Here is a 23042-nt window from a genome sequence, read left to right as displayed (position 1 = left end):
AGACATACTTTTATTTTTTTTTGCAAATGGAAATGTTAACCAGAAACATGTCATTCCATAATCTCAGTCTTGGAATTCAGAACCGCCTTATTAATTAATTAATTAGTTAATTGAATTTCTAATCAGCTCATAGAGGATGTAATGTGGAAGAGGAGTTCCATAAATGCTCCTCTAGGCACATTGCTGGGCTTTCCAAACCCCATCATTAATCTCAATTTTGTACTTCCTTTCATAGATAAAAGGTTAATCTTCTTACTTGGAAAAGTTAAAAAATAGGTTCTCTTAATTTTTTTAATTTAAAAACTTCATTTTAATAATTAATATTATCCCGTCGACAAAAAATAAATATATTATATTGATAAAGTTTTAACAGAAAATTACAAACCACGGTAAAAGATGGAAATATGTAAGAAGATTAATTTTTTAAAATTTTAAACTACAAGGATTAATTGTATATTTTAACGTAAAAAAAAAAACTTGAGGCAGAAGCAGAAGCCATCCCATCCATGGTGCTGTTGTTGTTTACATAGCGGTGCCTACTTTAGTTGATTAGGTGGTGTTGGACATGTGATGTGTGTAAGTTACATTGTTTGCTATGATAAATCAATGATTTCATAAAACTTCAACTTTGAATTTGGTTTATGAGATGGATTTCGCAAAGCAATTAATTGGCAGAGCCAATAACACATAATAGAAAGTTGGAAGTCTTAAATCTTTTATTAAAACTTCCCTACTTAAGACTGCATCGACCAAAATAATACTAGGAAAGAAGTGGTAGATATAGCAGTGTCATGAACTCTAATAGAATTTTATTGATGATCAAATAAAGAGAGATATCCAGAAACAAACAAGGCATTGCAGATTGCACAACCTATTCCAACTCAACACGTGGTCTTCGTTTCTCGCGTGTGCTCTTTTTTAACGCTTGCTGACATTGTGGATGATCTGGCACCTACTGGACTAAAGGCTGCTACTGTACAGTATTCGTTAACAACTAGCTTTTCATTAGATTGATATACCGATAATGTAATGAACTAATACATCACATCCAAAGAAAAAATGAAAAATGAAAAAGGTGGTGAGGAGTGAGGACCAGCACAGCAATCAGTCTAATAGTTCAACATTATCTACAAATTTATGCTTTTGTTTTATTAAAAATAGCTAGGCATATTCAAGCAAGAAAATACTTTGTAACCTTGTAAAACAAATTAAGGCCAGTTCTTCATTGTTTTTGAAGAAACAAAAAAAAATCATTGGAATGTGGGCTTAGCACAATATAATGAGAAAGCACCAACTTTTTTCCCTTGCACAAATTGTAACCGTGTGGTGTTCTAAAAAGCCAAAAGAAAAAGAAGATAACCTGAAAATAATGCAAAAGTTGAGGAGACCCAAAAAGAAATTGCATAACAAATACATTATTATTAGGGCAAATCATGGTGCATATCTTAGTTTTTCCCAGCATAAAATTAAACAACATTTCCCATGTTCACAGTCCATGATGTCATTGTCATCCAATTCAACCAGTTGTGACTAAATATAACATGCTGATGCCATGAAAAGTGGATCCTAGTTGCTTAAGAAAAAACTCAGATAATAGTTGCTAAGAAAAAAAAAATCTAAACAAAGCATCATGTAAAAGCTGTAAGGGCTTTTTATTTCACCTTTGCTCACTGCCATGCAAGGCAGGGGAATGGGGGGAATGATTGATGGTGTATAGTGTAAACTTCAAGGTGAAGAAACTAAATAATTAAAGCAAACTCTTTAGATTCAACAACTAAGCAAAGCAATCTGCAAATTAAAATGGGAAAAGTGATTTTGCAAAGTTGGCTCCCAGTAAACCCGAGAAAAAGAAAAAGTAGTCAATTTGAGTTATAATTATTATAGTATTAATCCATAGTTGAGAGTTATTCAATAGTTAAAGGCTCATTCTGACTATAATTTTCCTTTCGCTGTTAAATTTAAATGCACTTACATATCACTGTTAAATTTAAATGCACTTACATATTGCAGGCAACCTGTAAACTGTAAAATAATCCCTAGAATTAAATGATTGGATATACCTTGAATAGTTGTACCTGTTAACAGTTTGTTCCTCGCATTTGTTGCTGTTTCCAGACCAGTCACATAGGGTCCTTGCCCTCGACAGCTTTCGGCCTCTTGTAAATATAGAGACTTATGGTTTCCACTTGGTAAGCCTCCTAAGAATTACAGATCTCAATAGGTTCAACTCTAACATCCCTATCTCTATTTACCTTATTCCTTCTATAGCCACACAAATCAGCACATTCCACTTAATAGCCTTCTAAAAAGGTACAACATTTGAATCTTCTTACCAAATAGGTATATGTGTGCTTAAAACTTTACGAATATTGTGTAGAACAGGTATACATTTGAGAATTAAAAGGTCCACAAAATAGCATGAGGAAGATTAGTTTAAAATTGCATATAGGTTATACATAATGCCTCCTTTTATTGTAAATTTTAATGAAATCATGAAATAAGCCACCAAGTTTAATGTTTAAAAGAACAGAGAATACTACCATTCTGCTAAAAAAAATGCAAATATCTACTAAAATACTAATACCCATTACATTTTGGCAGCACTCTCTCAAAATCTTATTCCTCCCTGCACCAATATCCAGTCTTCCCACCAGTTTTACGCTCAAGCCGTATATCTGTGACCTGGATATCTTTCGAAGCGGCCTTGCACATGTCGTACACGGTTAATCCCGCTATACTCACAGCTGTCATTGCTTCCATCTCAACCCCCGTTTTACCTGTGCTAGCCGCTTCTCCTTCTATTTCAACACTAAAATCCTCAGGATCAAGTCTTAGGTCAACACGAACATGAGCCAAAGTGATGTTGTGGCATAGAGGGATGAGAGTGCTGGTGTGCTTCGCCCCATTTATGCCAGCAATTTTTGCCACAGTAAGAACATCCCCCTTAGCCATCTGGTTGGCCAAGACCAAATCAAACACCTTTTTCCCCAAAACTACTTTACAACTAGCAATAGCAGTTCTGCTACTAGTTTCTTTGGGTGAGACATCTACCATTTGGGCTTTCCCTGTGCTGCCAACATGGGTCAGACCAGGCGTATTTTCACCTAAAAGATGAGATATAGAGCTCAGTTCTTGAGCTGCAAACTTATCATTAGTAGAACCCAAAATAACATGAGAGTTATGGTGGGCATCTTGAGCCATACAGCTTCTATTTCCAGAATTGGCTAGTCCGTCTGGAGGAGGTTCACCAAAGACAGATTCCATTTCCTGAAACCAAAATTTGGACATAATCACATGCATTCTAGTTTCTGTTGAGAGTAAAGTATTTGTAGTAGATTTTGATAATAGGCATAGCACTTGTCATGGTGAGACAAAATAAGAGGCATTGAACCGCGGCTTCAATTAGATACATCAAATCAAAGAAAAAACAAACAAATCCTTATGGTTTCGGTTCAATAATTGTCATATTGCCGCAAACGTTAATTAACGAACAAACAAAGAATAAGAAAACAATGGATATCTCTTAGTTCTTATAAACACATAATAGCAATACCTTATTGAGTTCAGCTACGGTGCTTGCAAGGTCAAGGCTATCTTTACTGCTGAAGAACCTTGTAGAGCGAGGAACTATCACAGCAAGTCGACGAAGAAACATGACACCAATAATCAAGACTGAGACAAAAAAAGTTACAGCTTTAGGATCTTAATTCTCAAATGAAAGCAGGTTCTTATTCAGGCATTTTCACAAACAAATTAGGGTTAATGATGGGAAGGGGGAAGTTGCGATATTTTATGTTTTAAAAATTTGTGAAAATAAGCTGAAATTATAGCATTAGAAGGTGAAAGAAAACAGGTTGAGCAATACAAAACTGGAATTTTCGGTAGATTGCAGTGACTAGTGAGAGTGTCAGTCAGTTCGAGTCTACGACTACGAGAACGTAATGTAACGGCTAGACTGAGAGAGCTGACTGCGAAATGAGTCAAAGACAATCGGCCACTCAAACGCACCGTTCGAGCGGTAATTGCTAATATAGTCATCTGTTCTGTTTTTTTCTTTTTCTTTTTTTGCTAAAGTACTAAAAAAGCCCATTTTTAATGATATAAAATCAATTGAACCCTGGTTGAAAAAGTCTCTTAATTGAAAATTTAACAATCAATCACTTGGGCCCTTGTCCGTTGAGGCCAACTCCTGAGTTGTTTGATTAATCCACATGACGACATGTGATTGGATCAGATTTTCTTTTTGGTGAATAAATTAAAGAATTAAGAAATTTAAAAAAAAAAACCTTAATTTTCCGGGCAACCATCAATCAAACCAGACCACCTCTTTGGCATCAATTACCGGCAACTATTAAGCCCCACATGGCCACCATTACCATTTTCACCATTATCCTTTCGAATACTCCACCATTTGCATTCATCACCACCATTAACCCATCATCAATCACCTTTAAACCCAACTCCTCACAGCTCACCATCAACCAGCAACCCATAATCCTAACAACTCACCATCAACCAGTAATCCCCCTGCACTGTTGCTCATCAAGAACCTCACCATCATCCTCAAACCTTGACCCATTTTACCAAACTCGAGACTTAATCAAACCAAAATACCCAAAACAATAATAGATACCAAATCATAAGAAACCATGAACCAAAATCTCAGCAAACAAAATAAAAAAGAAAAGAGAAGAGAGACCCGAGTTGAAGTCTGCATCAAAAAAGGAAAAAAAATCAGAAGTTAGAGAATATGAGGTTCGGAATTTTTTTTGCTTAATCCGAACGGTCGAAAGTTAACGGTCGGATCAACGGCCAGATTAGGAGATAGGAGCATAGGCAGGTCGAGGCTAAAGGTTTGATTTTGAGCACTTTGGGCTTGGTTCTCGGAAATCTTGATCGCGGAAGTTGAACAGGATGAGGAGACCTTCCTTTCGGTGGCGTTGCTGACGCAAACGGAAGCCGGAGTGTGGCCACGATGGGGGTTTGAGCGGTCGATGGTGGGAAGAAGATTTTTTTTTTTCGTTTATACTTTTTTTTCTTTTTTATTTCATAAATTTATTAATTTAATTTTAAATTTCATGGCATTAAAAAACGTAATAATAGAATAATTTCTAATCTAATTGCCACGTGGATTAATCAAACAAGTTAGCAAGGACTTAACGAGCTCATAAGGACCTTAACGGAAATGACAATTACAAATATCCCAATTTATTGTTAAATTTTAATTAAAAATTTAATTGATTGGACTTTTAATTAAAGCTCAATTCATTTTAAATTATTTTCAAGAGATTTTTTAATATTTTAGTCTTTTTTTCTAAATATATTTTCACTGTTTTGTTAAATAATATATTTTAATTAAAATATTTAAATTACTTTTTTCAAATTTGACTTTGAGTTTTTATGTTTTAATTTTGAAACATTTTCATTTAAATTTTAATTTCTCAATCTAATTTTGTTATTAGTGACTGTAATAAAATAATTTTTTTTAACTCTCGTCGAGAGTCCTCTTTGAAGAGATAAATAGTTTATCACAAAATGTGTTCTATTCTAATAAATGAGGATTAAGACCTCGACCATATAATTAATAGATGAGATAAGCAACCACGATGTTGAACCTTATGATTTGAATTTTACACTTAGAAACCAAATTCATATGCTTACACCACGAATTCAGGTTACCCCTCCCCTCTCATCAAGAATCCGTTTAAAGCTAATCACTTATATTTATTTAAAAATCAGAATATTCATTTTGAGGATTTGATAAAAATATTAAGTTTAAACTAAAAATTTATTTTAAAATGAACCATAACTTGATTTGATCTAGTTTCATTTTCAAGTTTATAATAAAATCTCCTTTTTCTTTTATCTATATTATATGATTTATATATAAAATAAAAATAATTGAAAAATCATAATGTAAATATTAAAATATGGTTGTTTACCTCTAAAATTTTAATATAATACATTGAAAAAATGTTTATAGAAAATCACTAAATATTAACAAAAATAATATAAATTTTTAAAAGAATTCATTTAAATAATAGGTATAAGCATAAACATATTTAAATTAGACATTTAAATCTAAAACCTATATTTGAATAACTATAAGTACTACTGATATAATACATGAACTCGACTTAAACTTTGCATGTTCCGACACTTACTCGATTTGTCTGTGTCATATGTGAGGTGCAGCTATTAGATTTATAGATAGAGAGTTGCAAATTACAGAAAGAACAAAAAAGCTGGCCAATGTTGTTATTGTTCTATCATGGCTAAATTATGTCTGCTAACCATTAACATTCTGCATGACAAAACATTTACAAGGTGATTGGTGCAAAAAGGCCGGTAAAATAACGCAATCCAACTATGAACAACCCCATCCTTTGGATATTTACAGGCTAAACTATTGAACCCCAAATTAAGATTCTAAAAGTTTACATATATCTTACTCCTGATAATTAGGCGTCATCAGACTTTGGGCCTCTTTCACAGTTGAACTAACAGCATACAGCACCATCTTTTTTACCTGTAGATGAGAAAATCTGATGAAGTCTGTAACATAATTACTAACTTTCCTCTAATAGAATCTCTAATAATGCCTGCAGTACGATGTAAGCATCTTCTTTTTCAACTTCTAGACAATTCAGTGGATGATACTTGGCAAAATTCAATGATGAGTGCAAGAAGAGATGATTAAGAAGATTGGAGAATTCTCTTTTTCTTTTTAATTCTGAAAATGAATTTACCTGTCAACATGAAGCTAACTTCCTTTACTAACTAGCCCAAGTATTAACATGTTTAATTGATTCTCTGCACTCTCCCTCAACTTAGAAGTAAAAATAACCATGCGGCTGCATTTCAAGATTTCTTGTCATGATGTCTACTAGTTGCCCTTTTATGGATATATGTTGGGTTTGAATAAGATTTTCCTGAGTTTTCTCCCTCTATGTTCAGTTGTTTTATGATATATTGGATTGGCAATAAAAGTGTTTATGAGTTGAGTTGGGTTTAAACATGATGTTAACATATTTTATTATTGCTTAAGTTTAACCTAACTCAAAATATAAATCTAATATTTGTAGATGGTAAATTCAAGCCCATTTTAAGCCTGACTGTAACAGCTCGTTTTTTCAGAGGTTCGAGGCCACCAAATCCGGCGAGTAGTAAGCTCGTAAATTTTATTAATTAATATTTACGAGTCAGATATGGTTTTGAAAAGATTTTTGGAATTAGTAATTTATGTTTTATGATGACTTATTAGGTTTGAAGGGTAAAATCCAAGGTTAAGTGGTTTTAGAAACTGAGGTATCGAGACCTCGTTTTTATAAATCGAGCCGTAAATATTTTTATAAATATTTACGGAATGTCAATAAGGTGGTATTAAAGTTTTGTTGAAAATTTTTAACGCTTCAATAATTAATTAATTAAAAGGACTAAATTGAAAATAGTGTAAAACTTACTAATTATAATAATTGAGTGATTAAATGGCATGATTAATAAAAAGAAGGACTTAGGTGGTAAATATGCCTAAACTAATATAGTTGGACGGCAACTTGAATGGAAATGATAAAATAATATAAAACCAATGGCAATTTTGTAATTAAATGGAAATTAACATAAATTAAAGTGAAATTAAAACATTTTATTTCATTCCAGCGAACACCATAGCCATGGGGTTTCTGTTTTTGGCTTTATTCCTTTACATGTAAGTAGAATGGATCCTATTTTTATAATTTTTATATTTTGATATCGTTGCAATTAGATCCAACTAATTCATACATTCGATTTTGAAACTATTAAAGATTTTGGATGTTTCCATTAATGAAATATTTTATGTTAAATGATGAATTTGAGATATTAATTGTTATTTAAAAGTATTTTGTTAAGTGATTTTGATGAATTTTTCGATTAGGAACTAATTTGTTAAATTAATAAAAGTACAAGAATTTAATGTGAAATTGTTGCATAAATGGGATGTTTTGAATACTATGAACATTCGCTAGCTAGGGTTTGTTTTAAAATGGTTAATTTGCATGTTTTAGGCTCAGGGACTAAATTGAATAAAAATAAAACTTTAGGGGTAATTTGGTAAAATGTCAAAAGACCAAATTGCATGAAATAAATTTTTTATTGTCTAAATTAATATTTTGAATGAAATTATTAATTTATATCAAGGTCGGATGGAAAATCGAGGAAAATAAAAATTATCAAAATGCTCATGTACTTTGACATTTCTGCAATTTAGCCAAATAAATTCGTATGGTTAAAATTTAATGTTTATATATTAGATTGATGAATGGTATTATGTATTTATTCATATCTATTGTTGAAAGTAAAATATTGTTAAAATTATGAAATTTGAATTGAATGTTCGAAATGAATAGAACGGGGGATTTGAGTACAATCGTTTTGTGGCAAAAGATAAATTGACGATAAATGCAAAGGATGAATTGACGGAAAATTACCCAAGTAAACCGAGGTCCAGCATTTGTTGCGAACATTCGTGTTTACTTTTTTTTTAGCTCTCACGAGCTTCTGTTAACTCATATGAGTTTCTGTTTAACCCTAATGGGTTTCCGTTCAGCTCTTTTGAGCTTCAGTTTAACCCTTACGGGTTTTTGTTCAGCTCTTATGAGCTTCCATTCAACTCTTATGGGTTTCTGTTTAGCACTTATGTGCTTCTGTTCAAACTTCAGGCTTCTGAAAACGATGTATTCTTATTCGTAAGTCGTTCTTCGATATGAGAAAACCTCGGTAAGGTGATTTATTTATGGAATTTGAAAGATATATATATTTATTTTGTGTCAACTCGAAAATGGATGATATATGTACATGAATAAACGGTAAAAGATTGATTCACATCATGATATGTATATATATGAATATATTTGATATGTTGATACATAGAAATTATGTAAGTTGAGATGAGTAATAAACTCAGGTGTGACATGTTGAGATAATAAGGATATTGATGTTGAATTTATATGAGATATGTTCAAGTACGCTAACAAGTGTTGTTGTTTGATGCTTAGGCAAGTGCCAAGCTATTGATTGAATGATAATATGTTTAATTATAAGATGCATTAAAAATGTAAGTGCTCAAATGAAAATATGCTTATGCTCATGAAGCAGTGGTAAATTTTAAGTTTGTGATTTCTTATGAAATAATTTATCATGTGATTAATTTGAAAATGGCTATGTTTAAATGCAATAGCTTATGGTTATGGTGATATGATATGCTTATAACTTGTGTGTTGTACACATGGAATGGGTGTGAAAAGTAAAGAAATACAAATGAGAATAAAGAAATTTGGAAGAGTATAAAGTTGTTGGAAACTCTACTATATTAGGGATAATAGGTATAAGTAAGGCTATGGATTTATTCACGTTGTGAGTTGATGAATATATCTTCATGAGTATTGCAATATCAATATTGGATTATTCTTGATACGTATAAATTTCATAATGAAATGGATTGATATGATTATAGTTTATACGAGCTTACTAAGCATACATTGCTTACATATATGTTTTCCTTTACTTTTCAGATTATCGAAAGCTCAATCGGTTGGAAGCTTGTTGGAGATTTATCATACTATCCATCAGTTCTATCGGTACTTTAAGATTTTTTTTATTTTGGTTATAATGGCATGCATAGGTATTCTGGTTAATGTTGGCCTATACGAGTTTTGTTAATATTAGCCACTTATTTGGCTTGTGTTTTGGCACATTTTGGTTTGGTGCATATTTATTTTATATGTTTGATGTGTGGTTTGGTTTATGGTTGTATGGTTAAAGGTGAAATGTTAGCTAAAAGTGCATTTATGTACATGTGTTTTGGGATGCAATGAATTGATCATGAATTGGTACCTTGATATATAAAGTATATATAGCTAAATATGTTAGTATTTGAATACATTTTGGTATCAAATGGTAAGATTTGGTAGGTAAGTGATTTGGTTAGAAATCATGCAAATTAACTCAATAAATCTTAGGTACAAATATGCATATAAGTTAATTATACATAAAAAATATTGAATACATGAATATACCAATACTTGTTATAATCTATCTTTTGAGATGCGTAAAGTCATATTGATTATAAGTAACGATATTATATGTTTAAAACTTGATCTTAGCTTGATTTGAATGCCTCGTTATAACTTATTGTAATGTAAAAATGTTGAGTTAGGTTGATGACCAATTGGATGAGAAATGTGGCTTGGAAAATAGCCTATTTTTGTCCACACGAGCAGAGACAAAAGCGTGTATCTTAGCCATGTGTAACACACAGCTAGGTGACACGGTCGTGTGTCCCATGTATCTTTTAAAAATTTTAAATATTTCTGAAAAATTTTCTGAGTTTTCGATTTAGTCTCGACTTGTTTCTAATATGTATTTCGAGTCTTGAGGACTCGTTTAAGGGACAATATATATAATTTTAATTGGTTTTATTGTGAGCATTGATATGTAATGAAATGTTTGAAATTTCTGTCTGATTGACCCGTAAACCCTGGTAATACTCTGTAATCCTATTTTGGTGACGGATACGAGTTAAAGGTGTTACAATTACAATATTAATTTTTAATTTTTTTGAAAAATATTTATATTATTTTTAATTTAATATTTAATAATTTTAAATATTTCTCATTTATTATTCTTTTATGCAGGGGTAAAGGATGGGACAATACAATTTGAACCCGTGCCAAATAAGTATTTGACAAGAGCTTTAACCATCGCTCCATCCAAGCCAAGATTTGTTACTAGAGATTTAATTTCTATCCATAGGCAAATTAATCTTTTTTTTAGTATGCTTACATTATAGTATTATTTATTACTAAAATTTTAATTTTTTTGTGTTATAAATTACTTAATATATAAAGTAGCATAATATAATATAACACAAACTTAAAAAATAGGTAGGGCCAAGCTCAGGCCTTGAATGCTAGAGTCTAAGCTCGACTTTTTGACCAATTCTTTTGCCCAAACTCATTTTTCGAGTCTAAGGATTTTTGTAAACACTCTTAAATTTCGGGTAGAACTTTGGGCTTGGATGAGTAGTCCTACCCTTAAACATGTCTAATTGGTAGCAATTTCAAGGGCTGCTTGATTGTCATAGACAGCTTGATGGGTCTTTTGTCTTCAAATCCAATTTCCTTTACAAGTCCTAATAACTAAACAAGTTTTGCAATAGTGAGTGCCATCCTCCTGTATTTAGCTTTGATTGAGGACCTTGAAATAGTGTTTTGCTTCAACTTCTAGGATATAAAAGAGTTTCTTAGCTTTTTTATAGAAATCTATCATTGACTTTCTAGTCATAAGACAAGAAGCCCAATTAGAATTGCAATATGCAACTAATTTTGGAGAACCAAAGGCAATAAAAAGAATGCCTTGTCCTGGATCCTTCTTGATATACCTTACCAATTGGATGCAACTTCGTAATGCGACTGTTTTTTACTTCTACATGAAATGGCTTAAAGTGTCAACAGCATATGTGATGTTCGATCTTGTGTGTTTTAAATACAAGAGCCTTCCTATGAGCTGTTGATAAAGAGTTACATCTTCAAAGACTTCATGAGTATCTATCTGCAAATGCTAATAATCATTTTTGGTGGAAGGTTTTTTATTTTCCAACAGAATGCCGGCTGTTTTGGCTCCCTCTAGCCTTGTGTCTAAAATAAGTTCTGAGACATATTTTCTCTCATTCAAAACAATTCCAACTTTTGACCTTACTGGTTCTAGGGTCCTTCATTTTGAAATGCTGGTGTATTATGAACTTCAAGTATGATATTAAAACAACATCATTTGTATGGTCAAGATCATCCACATATAAAAACAAAACAACAATTTTACGTTCTTGTCTTTTAGTGAACATTGAGTAGTCATGCTTCCTCTATGAGTAACCATCACCAAAGAGAGCTTTTGTAAGTTTTAAATTCCATTGGTGAGAAGCTTGCTTCAAGCCATAAAGGAGCTTGAGAAACTCACATACTCAATTCTCCCCATGATTGTGAAATCTTGATGGAAGCTCCATGTATACCTTTTGTACACATCCATTTGATACATAGGCCAATTGAACATTGATACTGTAACAATAACAAGCCTCTCGGTAACTTGTTTTGCAACCAGAAAAAGGTGACGCACTAATCAATTCCTTCCTTCTAGCCATATCCCTTTGCCACTAAACATGGTTGAACCTTTCAACCTATCCATTGGCACTTTACTTTATATACTCATTTGCAACCAATAGGAACTATTCCATACAGTATGGGAACTACTTTTCATGTGCCTTGTCTTCCAACACTTCTTATGTTTACTTATTTTATTATTATTTTGGCCTTAATTTTTTTTTGGGATCATCCCTAACCTTTAAATTTTAATACTTCATTGTTGATATGCACAAGTTTTTAAAACTTTTTATGAATTTTTTAAAAATCTTTTAAATTTTAAATAAATTTTATGTATTTTTATTTTATTTTTATTGTTGATGATAGTAATCTTACGTTAATGTATCATATTGAATAGCAAAAACTTAGGGATCGGACTAGCATAGAATTAGGAAGTGTAATCTTTGATATTTCCTTCTTTATATATATAACTACTAGTATAAAGAGCATATGTATTACGGTGTACATTTATATAGAAATGGATTTAGAATGTTTCCCTCTCTTCTCTATTTTTCCTCTATTTTCCTCACGGCTGAAACAACCATAATAGAAATAGAACAACAACCTTATTTCTTCTTTATTCTCTTCTTCTTTCTCTCTCAATTTCACATGGTGTTCTGCTAAACCACTCTCATCGCCCCTCCCATTAAATTATGTAGCCTTTGTCGACCCTCCGGTCGAAATATCATTGCCAGAATCGGCTTGTGTAGCCCACACACGCACCACAAAGGTTTCTACTCATCTCCTACGCGCTGGCATTTGAAAGTGCATGCACCATCTTCCCGCTATCGTTCTCCTCCATGAGTCTTCATGAAGGTTTGTGCTGTCCGTCCCCCTCCAGTGGTGCTGCCCCGTATAGTTTCAACCTTAACTTACCATTTTAATTAATTTTGTTTCTCCCTAGCTATGGATCCTTCAAGTTCTACCAAACTTTTCTTCTCTGCTTTCTATAATTATTCTACTATTACTACTATCAAACTATAATGCAATAATAATTATGTTTCTTAGGTTGCTTCTGTCGGATTGTGATTCATGGGGAAAGGCTATAGAGAACGTCTTAAAAAAGATGTTAAGCCGTTGATGAAAAGAGTAGAGATTATTAGGTTAAACTTGATCTCAATTATGTAGCCTGCTATGACATTCGCTTGAGCCAAAGTTACATACATTGCTAGTCTTGCAAAACTTCTTACCGAATTTGGCTAAGGCGAAGGACCTATATACTAATGATATTCAGTGGATCAACAAAGTTATTTCAGATCTTGTCCATCTACAGTAAAGTCAATAAGATATGACTAGTTATTTGGGTCAAGTTGAATTGTTGAAGGATGAGTTTAAAGTTGTTATGCTTCTTATTAAGAATGTTGGGTATCAGGAGAAGTAAAGGGATAAATTCTTTATGGTTCTTGCTCTGATTGGATTGCGTACATATTTAGCTTCGATGAAAATCATATTAATACTAGCTCAACCATTCCAATTCCTGATTAGATATCTGCTTGACTACTTCGCATCTCCTTAACTTAAGCTCAATGAGAGGTATAATCATCTATGCTAACCATTTAGGATACAAGCCCACAGGGCGATAGTAAAAAAGGAAGGAGGAGAGAGCTTAGCCTCATAGCACCTACTATGATAAAAGTGGGCACATATGTGACATTTGTTGGGCTTTACATGGGAGATTCTCTTGCAATAATCGACCCATTGCACATGTAACTAAGTTTAAGGAGATAGGCCTATTCCTCTTCTAATTTCTCATACACAAAGACGAGTCAAATCTATCACGTTATCTAAATCAGAATATGATGAGTATTTATAATATCAAGCCTTGAAACAACAATTCGGTAAATTTTTTTGCTGGTGGAACTCATTTTTCATCAAATGGACCTTAGATATTTAACTTAGATGTTTTCGACCATATTTCTAGTAATAAAAATAATTTTATACTCTCACCCCTTCTTCTGCTTCCTCCACTACAGTTAACTTAGCTAATGGATTTCAAACTTTGGTCAAAGGTGTCAGGAAAATTTATCCCATCTCTTTGCCTTTACCTTTAATATCAGTTGTATATGCTTCAGAATGCCCTTATAACTTGATTTCCATTAGTAAATTCTCTAAGAAATTTAATTGTCAAATCAATTTTTATTGCCACTCTGTTTTAACAACCCTCTAACAAGTATATGTTTTTCATTCAAACACTCTATTATATTATGGATTATGAACACATCAACTTTGATGAATCATGCCAAGAGAAGAGAAGGGTTACTTTCTGAATTAAAATTTTCATCACTATTGTCAATTTTAACGATTTAAATACAAGCAGTTTGAACTATAAGAATAAATGGTTTTAAGCAAACAACTATATCACTTTCAAGTATTCATGTAATCCTAGTATGATCATTAACAATGGTTAAGAAATTTACGACATTTATAGGTAGATATACGATATGAACCCCACAAGTTAATGTAAATAAAAGAAAAAATAATGTCACAACACGATTAGTCAATTGAAAATGTAGTGAAGATTAAATAACAAGAGGACAAACAAAACATTAAATAACATGATTTTGGCTTTGCCTCCTAACATTTTCATTTTGTCATTTTGACTCTAATTTTTTTTACTTTAGTTCTCAAATTTCAAATTCTAGTCAATTTTTTTAAAAAGAAAAACTAATAGTACGATTAAAATTTTATCGGCATTGACATGACAATTCACTCAACAATTGATATATACTTCATAAAAATTACAAAATTATTAAAATATTCAAAAAACTTCATAATTTTTTTAAAAAAACCAAAAAGGATGAAGTTTTCAGTCAGCTTTTAGATAAAAATAATAATTTGAGTAAAATTTTGTTGAGGGTAAAGGTGGTTTTACCAAACTGGATAAAATCAAAATAAAAAATAGGTAAATGTTGAGGCCTAAATTTATTATTATGCTAATAATTTTATTCAAGATTTTATTTTGGAAAAGAGACATTTAGTTCATTTTGACAATGATGCATGCCTACATCCATTATGCAAAAGAGATTATTCTAATTTTTATAATTAAAAAAAAAACAATGAAAGATACAGAAGCTAACTTAGTAAATGAATGATTTTGATATGGCAGACCTTATTCTTTATCAGGATAAAATGAAAGAAAGCAATTTAGATCTAGGGTGCATTTCGAAATGGAAAGCAAGTCGTAATGAAAATCTGGTATGTAGAGAATGCTGGTAAGATTATCATCAATTGGAAGAGTATATGAACCAATATGTGTAATGGGGATTGCTTCACCATTAGACAATTGAAAACTTGATTAAGAAGGGCAAGAAATTGGAGATTTTGAACATTGCAAGTTAGATATCATATGATTAGTAGCCCGTGTGTTCAAGATCCATTCTAAGGATGATATTTTGATAGAGGTGAATCAAGAAACCATACCTGTCATATTGCAGTTGCATCAACAGATATTCCCTTATTAAGTAATCCAGAATTTGTTGATACTATGCTTGAGTAAAGACTAAAGCCTGTTGAGATGTCAAAGCGTCATTTCCATCTAAAGATTCCAAGGCAATAACATGATTTGCTGAGGATGATAAACTTAGATTCCTTTTCTCTGTAAATTTGAAATCTGATGGGTATCCAATCAGTCAGCAACAATTCTCTTTCTTGTGCACTTTAACTTTGCCGTCGTTAAATATACCATTGGACTTTTTTTTTATTTGTTGAGCATTCGAAGATTACAAGGCAGTAGGCGCAAACATTGCTTTGGAATTTAAAGCTGCAGAGTGTTGCCTTGTGACTCTTCTTGGACAAGCATAGAACATGCTTGATTAATTGTTGGCAAGGGCTGCATGAGGCCTTTTGAGAAAAAAACATTCCTAAACAAGCTATTTTAAAAAAAAAAAAAAATCTCTCCCATATTAAAAATTGGCCCAAAAATACTTTTATCAAAAGTCAAAAATTTTAACTTCTCCACAAAAGTTTTTTTTTTTTCCAAAAACACTTAGGCCTTAGTAAAATACTAATCTTAATAGTGTTATGGGTTCATTTAGACCCATCAAAAATTGAAAGAGCCTTTGTGGAGTAACATGTTGAATGTTTTCCTTGACGCATCACGAGAACAAGCGGCATTAATGCATCAAATTCAGCCTATAACAATATGATTGGAGTAGAATAGATAAAGATTGACGAGATACCTTGCACATGAGAAGGAATTTCTTGATGGAGAAAATAAACCCAAGTACCATCAACCTTATCGTGCCTTTCTTCAATATCTTGCCAAACTAAAGAAGCACTTGATACAAAGAAGATTCTTATTAAAAATTCTTTGTAAACTGCATTCAAAATCCAAGAAAGAACAATGGCATTACAGCGCTCCAATTAATGATGAAAGATGGGATCATAAAATTCCTTTTGGCAAACTCCATCAACAAAGCCCAATTTATTCTTTGCCAACAATGTAGAGCGCATCTAACGCCTCCAAAAATTTGTAATTCTCAAACCCCAATAGTTGGTTCGAAACAAGAAGTGTGCCTAGTGTATTTGACAGATGAAAGTACAACAGATGGTTGGAATCAATAGAGACTACAGCTGCAAAACCTCCATTGCTGAATTCATGCTCGTTCACAATTGTTGCAAAGTTCCAAACACTCCAATTTGAACCAAGAAAAAAAAACTTAAAGAGACAACAATGAATGTGATAAAATCACAATACAAAATGATATATAAACCGTATAACCGAAAAACATATCAATCAAGAACAATGAAAACCAAAGAAAAGATGAAGGTAATCGGAGTCTTTGGTAGGCCTTGATACCATGTCAAAATTCAACAATGAAAGCAAAAGAGATGGTTGAGGCAAGAGGATGGGAGAATTTTTTTAATTCTGAAAATGCATTTACCTTAATTACAAAGAGCTGTAAACATATATAGAATTCTATCATCTAACTACCCTGAACCTAACTTACTTTACCAAGTACCCTACAACATAAAAACCTAACTTAAGGAGAGACCGTTGAATATGTCCATTCCAAAGGCTTTTCCAAGTTAAGCATAACATCATTAAAATTGGCTACCAAATGCATTCTACTTAAACCTATTCAAACAAATAAAGAAACTAAATTCAAATTTCTTACCTCTAACTTGTCCTCCTTGGCTCTATGGTTCTTTGGGAGCTTACGGAACTCATTAGTTAATCGAAGGCATTCCTCAATGTTGTCGGGAGAAACAAAATCCAGTGCAACCTTAATACAAGACTAGTAAAAGAGAAAATAGGAAGTTAATGGAATTAATAGTGCAAGATGAAATTTAAGACATTCTACACATAAGCTTGTCAGTAGCCGAGGGATTACTTGTCTATTTCTCACTTGATGAGGGCATCCGGCAGGAATGAAAACAGCCTCACCAAGGTATTGCTCAAACGTCCAAGGTTCCACATCTGCATTCAACACCAAATATTAATGACACAGTTGCGGTATGAATGATGGAACATTGTACTTCTGCTATTGACCGATAAACAAAGATAATATTCTTACCAAATTCCTCTTTCAGTTGCCTTTTATGCCTCTCATTTAAAAAAAGAGTCTGATCATGAATGGGATGAATGACCTGAGAAAAGTAGTTCAGCTCTCCAGTATAGAAAACATACTAAAAGTTCAGCAGTAGCAGTAAGGGTACTCACCGAAATTACAGGAAGATTGTTAACATGGCGAAATTCCTTCTTGTGCTTTTCCAAATACTGAATGATTTTAGGAACATCCTGCTTGCGAAAGATATCCCAGACAGCACCACCTTTGACCAGTTCTAAGTGATCATCATTTCCTATATCCTTGACAGCCTCTTGGTCTGATTCTTTCGAAACAGGGACACTAAATGCACAATCACCAGAGAATGAAATCCCAAACTTGTCTTTCCTCGTTACCACCATGTCGTTTGAACATTTAATCTTTTCTAGGTAGGATGCACTCCAATCAGCTAAACCTTCGCTCTCAGTTACCACTGCATTGACATCAAAAACAGCATAATCAGTAGAGATTGTCAATTTTCCAACAAAAGAATCTCTTTCAGAACATCCGCACCATTAGAAGAATTGTTTCCTCCACCTTTAGATTGTTTTACGCTTTGCTCGTTTAACTTCACAGTCACGTTTTCTGCTGTGGCAGCATTTAACTCTGAAGAGTAGACATTTTCATCCATTTGGTCCTTTCCTGAAATATTTTTGACCTCTTTCTCCAATCTTAAACTATGATCCATTCTTCTTGTTTTCAAGTAGTCCTTATCTAGCATGCTGCTTGAAGAAGAGCTCTCCATTTCAAAATTTTCCATTTTTTTATCAGTTCTCCCTTTGTCATTATTTTCTGGAAATGACTCTGCTTCTACCTTCACATTATGCTTCAAGATGCTTGATTTATTATTCAAATTTTCAACAAATAGATTATCCCTTTCATCTGCACTGCTAGACAAAGAGAATTTGTGTGGGTCAACTTTCGGCATATTTGAAGTTAATTTTCTGTCACTGTTTTCCTCGAAGGAGCCTTTTTCAGGGTTATTATTAACCCCTAATGATTGTGTCACACCATTTTTATTAAAATCAAGAATGCGAGGATTTGAATCATTTACTTGAAGCAACTCTGTCCCAATACTATTGTTTTTCCAATTTTCAGAGGAAACAGAATGCCCCATTCCAGGCTTTGATTCATCCAATCCTGCAATCTTTAGATTCCCGGAATCTGGAACGGGTGGATTAGCATTTGATTGTTCGTTATCCAGTTTCCCTTCCTTTATGTGTTTCTCTTCCAACAACAAGTGCCCATGCTCCATGCTTCCATTCTTTGCGCAATCAGTAACAATGATCTTGTCCCCATGGGTTGTCTTCAATAATCTTTCTTCCATTCCAACCTTAGCTTTATCTACACCCCCATATAGCTCTTGCATGTCTTCCGCAGCATGCATGTTCTGCATGCTTTCTATCTCTTTGCGTTGCCAGGGAGCAATTTTCACCTTAGTTGTGTGTGTCAATACATTTACCTATTATCATATCTATAAAACATTAGAAAATTGAAGTCTACAGAGAAAAATGCTAGATATCATTGTCTTGCCACATAAGATGAAAGCTGTAGATGAAACAATACCGCATCAGACATGTCACAATGCAACTTTGTCACAGAATCGCCTCTACCAAGTTCTTCAGAGAATCCGTAAGCAATATATGTCTTGGGTCCCATATCTGGCTTCAATGATCCCTCTGGAAGCCGTGCAGCAAGGTTTAAAAAGCCAAATTTTGGATCAGCGTAGTCACTGAAAGGGAGTGCAGCAATAAATTCAGCATTATGCCTGGGCAAACGTTCTTCAAATAAGGTTGATGAAGGCCAATCCTTCAATTTCAACATTTCTGGCCAGCAAGTGTTGTGCATACGACCCTCTAAGTAGCCCATGAAAAATTGGTGAATATTAATTTCGACCTACATGACACTAATAAACATGTTAGATCTACTGAAATTATAACATTCAACAGAACTTAGAGGTTACATAACTAATAATTAACCTCACACCAATCTAAGCAATCAATGGCCCTTACGCTTCGAGTCTCTTCTTTGAATTTTACATTGGAACCTGTTTCTCTGAAAGCCCTCCACATGACCATGGGTTCCCAACTAAGGCCAGATGTTTTCTCTAGAACATTACGGACAATCACAGGTTCACCCCTCATCCAATGCCTCTGAAAATGCTCACTTTCATCATCTGATATATCATGAGCATTTGGGCAGAATAAGTAGTTATCACAACACTCTTTCCTGTTAGCTGCATGCCTCACATTAGAACTACTGTTGCTGTTTCCATCTAAAGCATTCTGGCATGAAGAACAGTCCAAATAGAAATCAACATCAGGTGGCTTGTATCGACTGGTAATGTCCTTGGCATTATTTATCAGCTTAGTTACCCAGTTAGCTTTAAAAACACGCCTCAACTCAAGTGTAGAAGCACCACAACCTCCATAGTCACTTGGAGGACATGGAATGCTACCATTAGCATTAGCTCGCCAATCAGGCAAATGAGAAGATGTAACAGCTTTATCGTTACCGGGTGAATGCACTTGGCTTTCCCATCCATGTCTTCTCCTTGGTGCATTACTTTTTTCATCCTTCTCTATAGTTTGAAAACTAGCTCTTTCAACTAACTGTTGGCTGGATGTTTCTGCTTCATTAGCACAAGGTTGGGGGCCTTCTCTTAGCTCTTGACAACAGATTAAGCATAAATCATAAGAACATCTGGAGCAGCTTCTGTGAAAGTTAACAATTGATGTATTGCAGTTGTCACTGTCGTACAAAAAAATGCACAGTTCCTTCAATTAAGTTCAAATTTGATAACCAAGTCTCAACGGATTTTTTTTTAAAAAGTTTGAAAACATACCAGTACAAACGTTCGCTTTTGTCCAACTTAGACCTTGTTATATCAATTTCTGCCAATTGAGATCCTAACATAAAAGAGCCATAAGAATATCAAGCATAAGGAGCATAAACTAATTTCATTTACAAGTGCTTTGTGTCATTTTTTACCTTTTATGTCTGCTTCAATCTCCATTTCAGAGCTCTGCTCCCTGTATATATGCTTAAGAACTGGGAGAGCTTTATGAAGCAAATATTTTAGCCACTCCAATTTGACACTGGCCTCTATATCCTTGCGGGTATCCTGTCAAAGAACAAAAAATAAACAAGAATAACAACCACAAAAGAAAACGGAAACGACATGCACATTAGGCAGTTAGATTACATAGAGAAAGAAATTAAAGGCTTCTACCTTGACAACCAAAACTTCACGCAAACAAGCTTTACAATTGCAATTTCCACGACAATACGGACAAACAGCCTCAACTTCATCCCTTGTTTTCTCCGAATACCTATTTCATCCCAAACAATTCAGCTACATATATAAAAAGGTAACCAAAAGGGAACTAGTGCCAAATATGAGAACCCGAGCATGTTCAAGCATGGTCTTGTCAAAATCTGTATCGCTAAACTTACCACTTTTCAATGCAGTCGTAACAATAACGCTTCCTTTGACAACTGGAACAAAAAACAACACCACTCTTGTCGTTCCTTTGGCACTGATGACACATTAAACTTCCAAATTCTTTGCTTTTACTCGTCTTATTCTGCAATGCAAAAGTTATTCTTTTGAGATATAGATCAATTTTGAACATGATGCAAATACATTGGATATAAAGCAGTTACTGCTTCATCAAAACAATTTATTGATGCACAAAACTACACTTAAACAACGAAACTCCACTGTACTCATTTCTGTTGTAAAATATGAATGAAGTGGAAGCAGAAATTAAAGTACGCTAGCAGTTTCATATTTAAAATGGTATATATATGTTGAAATAACCTTCTCGATGGATTTTTTCTCTCTACCGGCACCATTCCTAACAGCTTTAACGGAGGCTTGTTTTTTACGGGAATTAGCTTTTCCTTCACCGGAATCCACTATCTCCTTCACTGAATTTCGAGAACCAACCTTACTCCCCTTGATATCTTTCTCTTCCTTTTCGCGCTCCCTGGCCAACATCTCTGTCAAGACAAGCCCGTCCCCTTCTTCCGATCCACCGCTCAACTCCTCCTCTCTCCTGTTCTTCTTCTTGTTCATTTCCGATCCGCTGAATTCACCTCCCACACTGCCACTTCTCTTTAACTTGCGGGATTTACAGTTGCAGTTATTATCTCCATCTCCGCGAATTCTTTTTTGAGCCTGTTTATTTCTTTGCAAGTTGTGCTTCTCGCAATACGAGCTTGAAGGCAACGCCATTTCGCTGCATCGCCACTTACCTAGACCGGCGCTTCTCCTGCACCGTTTACCTGACGGTGAATCCATGGCTAAGTAGGTAGATATTGTAACCTCTCGCTCAGATTGCCATTGGATGAAATCTTTGAGAGTCTGATTACTTTGAGATTCTTTTACAAGTTGAGAGGCGTTTTATGGTATACAGGCGGCAAAAATAAGCTGAGAATTTATAAACATCTGCTCGAATTACAATGCACTTGTACGAACAAATAGGCAAGTCCTGAAAGCGATGTGATTTGCCAAATCCGCTAGAGCAAAAGTTTCCCTAATTTCGGTTATTTTCTTATTTTCACCGTTCTCTCGTAAATGTTACAAAGGGTTTGTTTGGGGATTAAAGATTAATTGAATGAAATTATCAAACTGTAATTATATATTTATATAATTTATATTTTTTAATATCAATTATTATAAAAGGATTGTAGTATTATAAAATGATTTCTAAATAAGTAATAAAAATTAAAAATAAATCATTATATATATTATGTTAATCTATAAAAATAGTTGATAAGACGATTATGATAAAATAATTAAAAATTAAATTTCTTATGCAATTTATTTAGTTATTCTAGTGCATATTCATTGTATTATTCCTCATTAATATTTAATATATATTCCTTATCATCATCTATTAGTCCATAATAAAGTTTATCTTAATTTGAATCAATATGCATCATTAAGATTATCAATATCTCCTCCTTTCATATACACTTGAAATATGGATTCTCTCAATTCCACGTATGATTAAAGTTATCATATATGCAATATACTAGTATAATCCAACATTATTTTTATGCTATATTAAATTGATGTTGTTAATATGAGAAATATTTTATAGAACAACAAATGTCTTTTTAACCACATTTTGAAGCCTTATATGTCTCAAATTGAAAAGCTCACAAGCTATTTATGGTACTTGTGCCTGACACCATTCTTTTAAATGATATCATACCCAAGAAAACTTTTTGTATTTGTGTAATTAGTATCGACCTTATAATATTTGAGTTCACAATCCAAATAAATATATATCTTTAATAACTTACATAAAGTGTC

At 33.2% G+C, this 23042-nt stretch overlaps 2 protein-coding genes across 8 annotated transcripts; both read right to left on the bottom strand.

Annotated features, from left to right (window-relative positions):
• Nucleotides 1–2450: 2450 nt before the first annotated feature.
• Nucleotides 2451–5020, bottom strand: LOC105802802 (cyclic pyranopterin monophosphate synthase, mitochondrial). 4 transcript variants are annotated; one of them, XM_012634665.2, is made up of 3 exons: nucleotides 4287–5020; nucleotides 3554–3672; nucleotides 2451–3267 (listed from the first exon to the last, which is right to left on the bottom strand). In XM_012634665.2, the coding sequence occupies exons 2-3, from the start codon at nucleotides 3653–3655 to the stop codon at nucleotides 2617–2619; spliced, it is 753 nt and encodes a 250-aa protein (XP_012490119.1). In that variant the 5' UTR covers nucleotides 3656–3672; nucleotides 4287–5020; the 3' UTR covers nucleotides 2451–2616. The 4 variants fall into 4 exon arrangements, with proteins under 4 accessions (XP_012490119.1, XP_052478932.1, XP_012490121.1 ...); XM_052622972.1 differs by lacking the exon at nucleotides 4287–5020 and having other exon boundaries at nucleotides 2451–3104; nucleotides 3204–3267; nucleotides 3554–4218; XM_012634667.2 differs by lacking the exon at nucleotides 4287–5020 and adding an exon at nucleotides 3866–4208.
• A 10012-nt stretch (nucleotides 5021–15032) lies between these two features.
• On the bottom strand, nucleotides 15033–22156 carry LOC105802803 (lysine-specific demethylase JMJ27). 4 transcript variants are annotated; one of them, XM_052623092.1, is made up of 13 exons: nucleotides 21540–22156; nucleotides 21173–21303; nucleotides 20949–21048; nucleotides 20708–20840; nucleotides 20562–20625; nucleotides 19696–20467; nucleotides 19283–19612; nucleotides 18230–19178; nucleotides 17833–18149; nucleotides 17687–17759; nucleotides 17504–17589; nucleotides 17288–17407; nucleotides 15033–16801 (listed from the first exon to the last, which is right to left on the bottom strand). In XM_052623092.1, exons 1-13 carry the CDS (start codon nucleotides 22020–22022, stop codon nucleotides 16766–16768), a joined length of 3594 nt encoding a protein of 1197 aa, XP_052479052.1. In that variant the 5' UTR covers nucleotides 22023–22156; the 3' UTR covers nucleotides 15033–16765. The 4 variants fall into 4 exon arrangements, with proteins under 4 accessions (XP_052479052.1, XP_012490127.2, XP_052479053.1 ...); XM_012634673.2 differs by lacking the exon at nucleotides 15033–16801 and having other exon boundaries at nucleotides 17024–17407; XM_052623093.1 differs by lacking the exon at nucleotides 15033–16801 and having other exon boundaries at nucleotides 17024–17407; nucleotides 18254–19178; nucleotides 21540–22155.
• Nucleotides 22157–23042: the final 886 nt, after the last annotated feature.

Source organism: Gossypium raimondii, chromosome 11 (genome assembly GCF_025698545.1).
Source record: "Gossypium raimondii isolate GPD5lz chromosome 11, ASM2569854v1, whole genome shotgun sequence".
Lineage (NCBI taxonomy): Eukaryota > Viridiplantae > Streptophyta > Magnoliopsida > Malvales > Malvaceae > Gossypium > Gossypium raimondii.
The sequence above is the reverse complement of the archived record's forward strand: the minus strand, read 5'-3'. Positions and strand labels throughout refer to the sequence as shown.

Coding starts and splice junctions, on each gene's coding strand:
- LOC105802803 (XM_052623092.1), bottom strand. CDS start 22,022: ATGGATTCACCGTCAGGTAAACGGTGCAGGAGAAGCGCCGGTCTAGGT. Junction 17,590..17,686: donor GCAACTGAAAGAGGAATTTG/GTAAGAATATTA, acceptor TGTTGAATGCAG/ATGTGGAACCTTGGACGTTT. Junction 16,802..17,287: donor CCAAGGAGGACAAGTTAGAG/GTAAGAAATTTG, acceptor TTCAAATTGGAG/TGTTTGGAACTTTGCAACAA.
- LOC105802802 (XM_012634665.2), bottom strand. CDS start 3,655: ATGTTTCTTCGTCGACTTGCTGTGATAGTTCCTCGCTCTACAAGGTTC. Junction 3,268..3,553: donor CCGTAGCTGAACTCAATAAG/GTATTGCTATTA, acceptor TTTTGGTTTCAG/GAAATGGAATCTGTCTTTGG.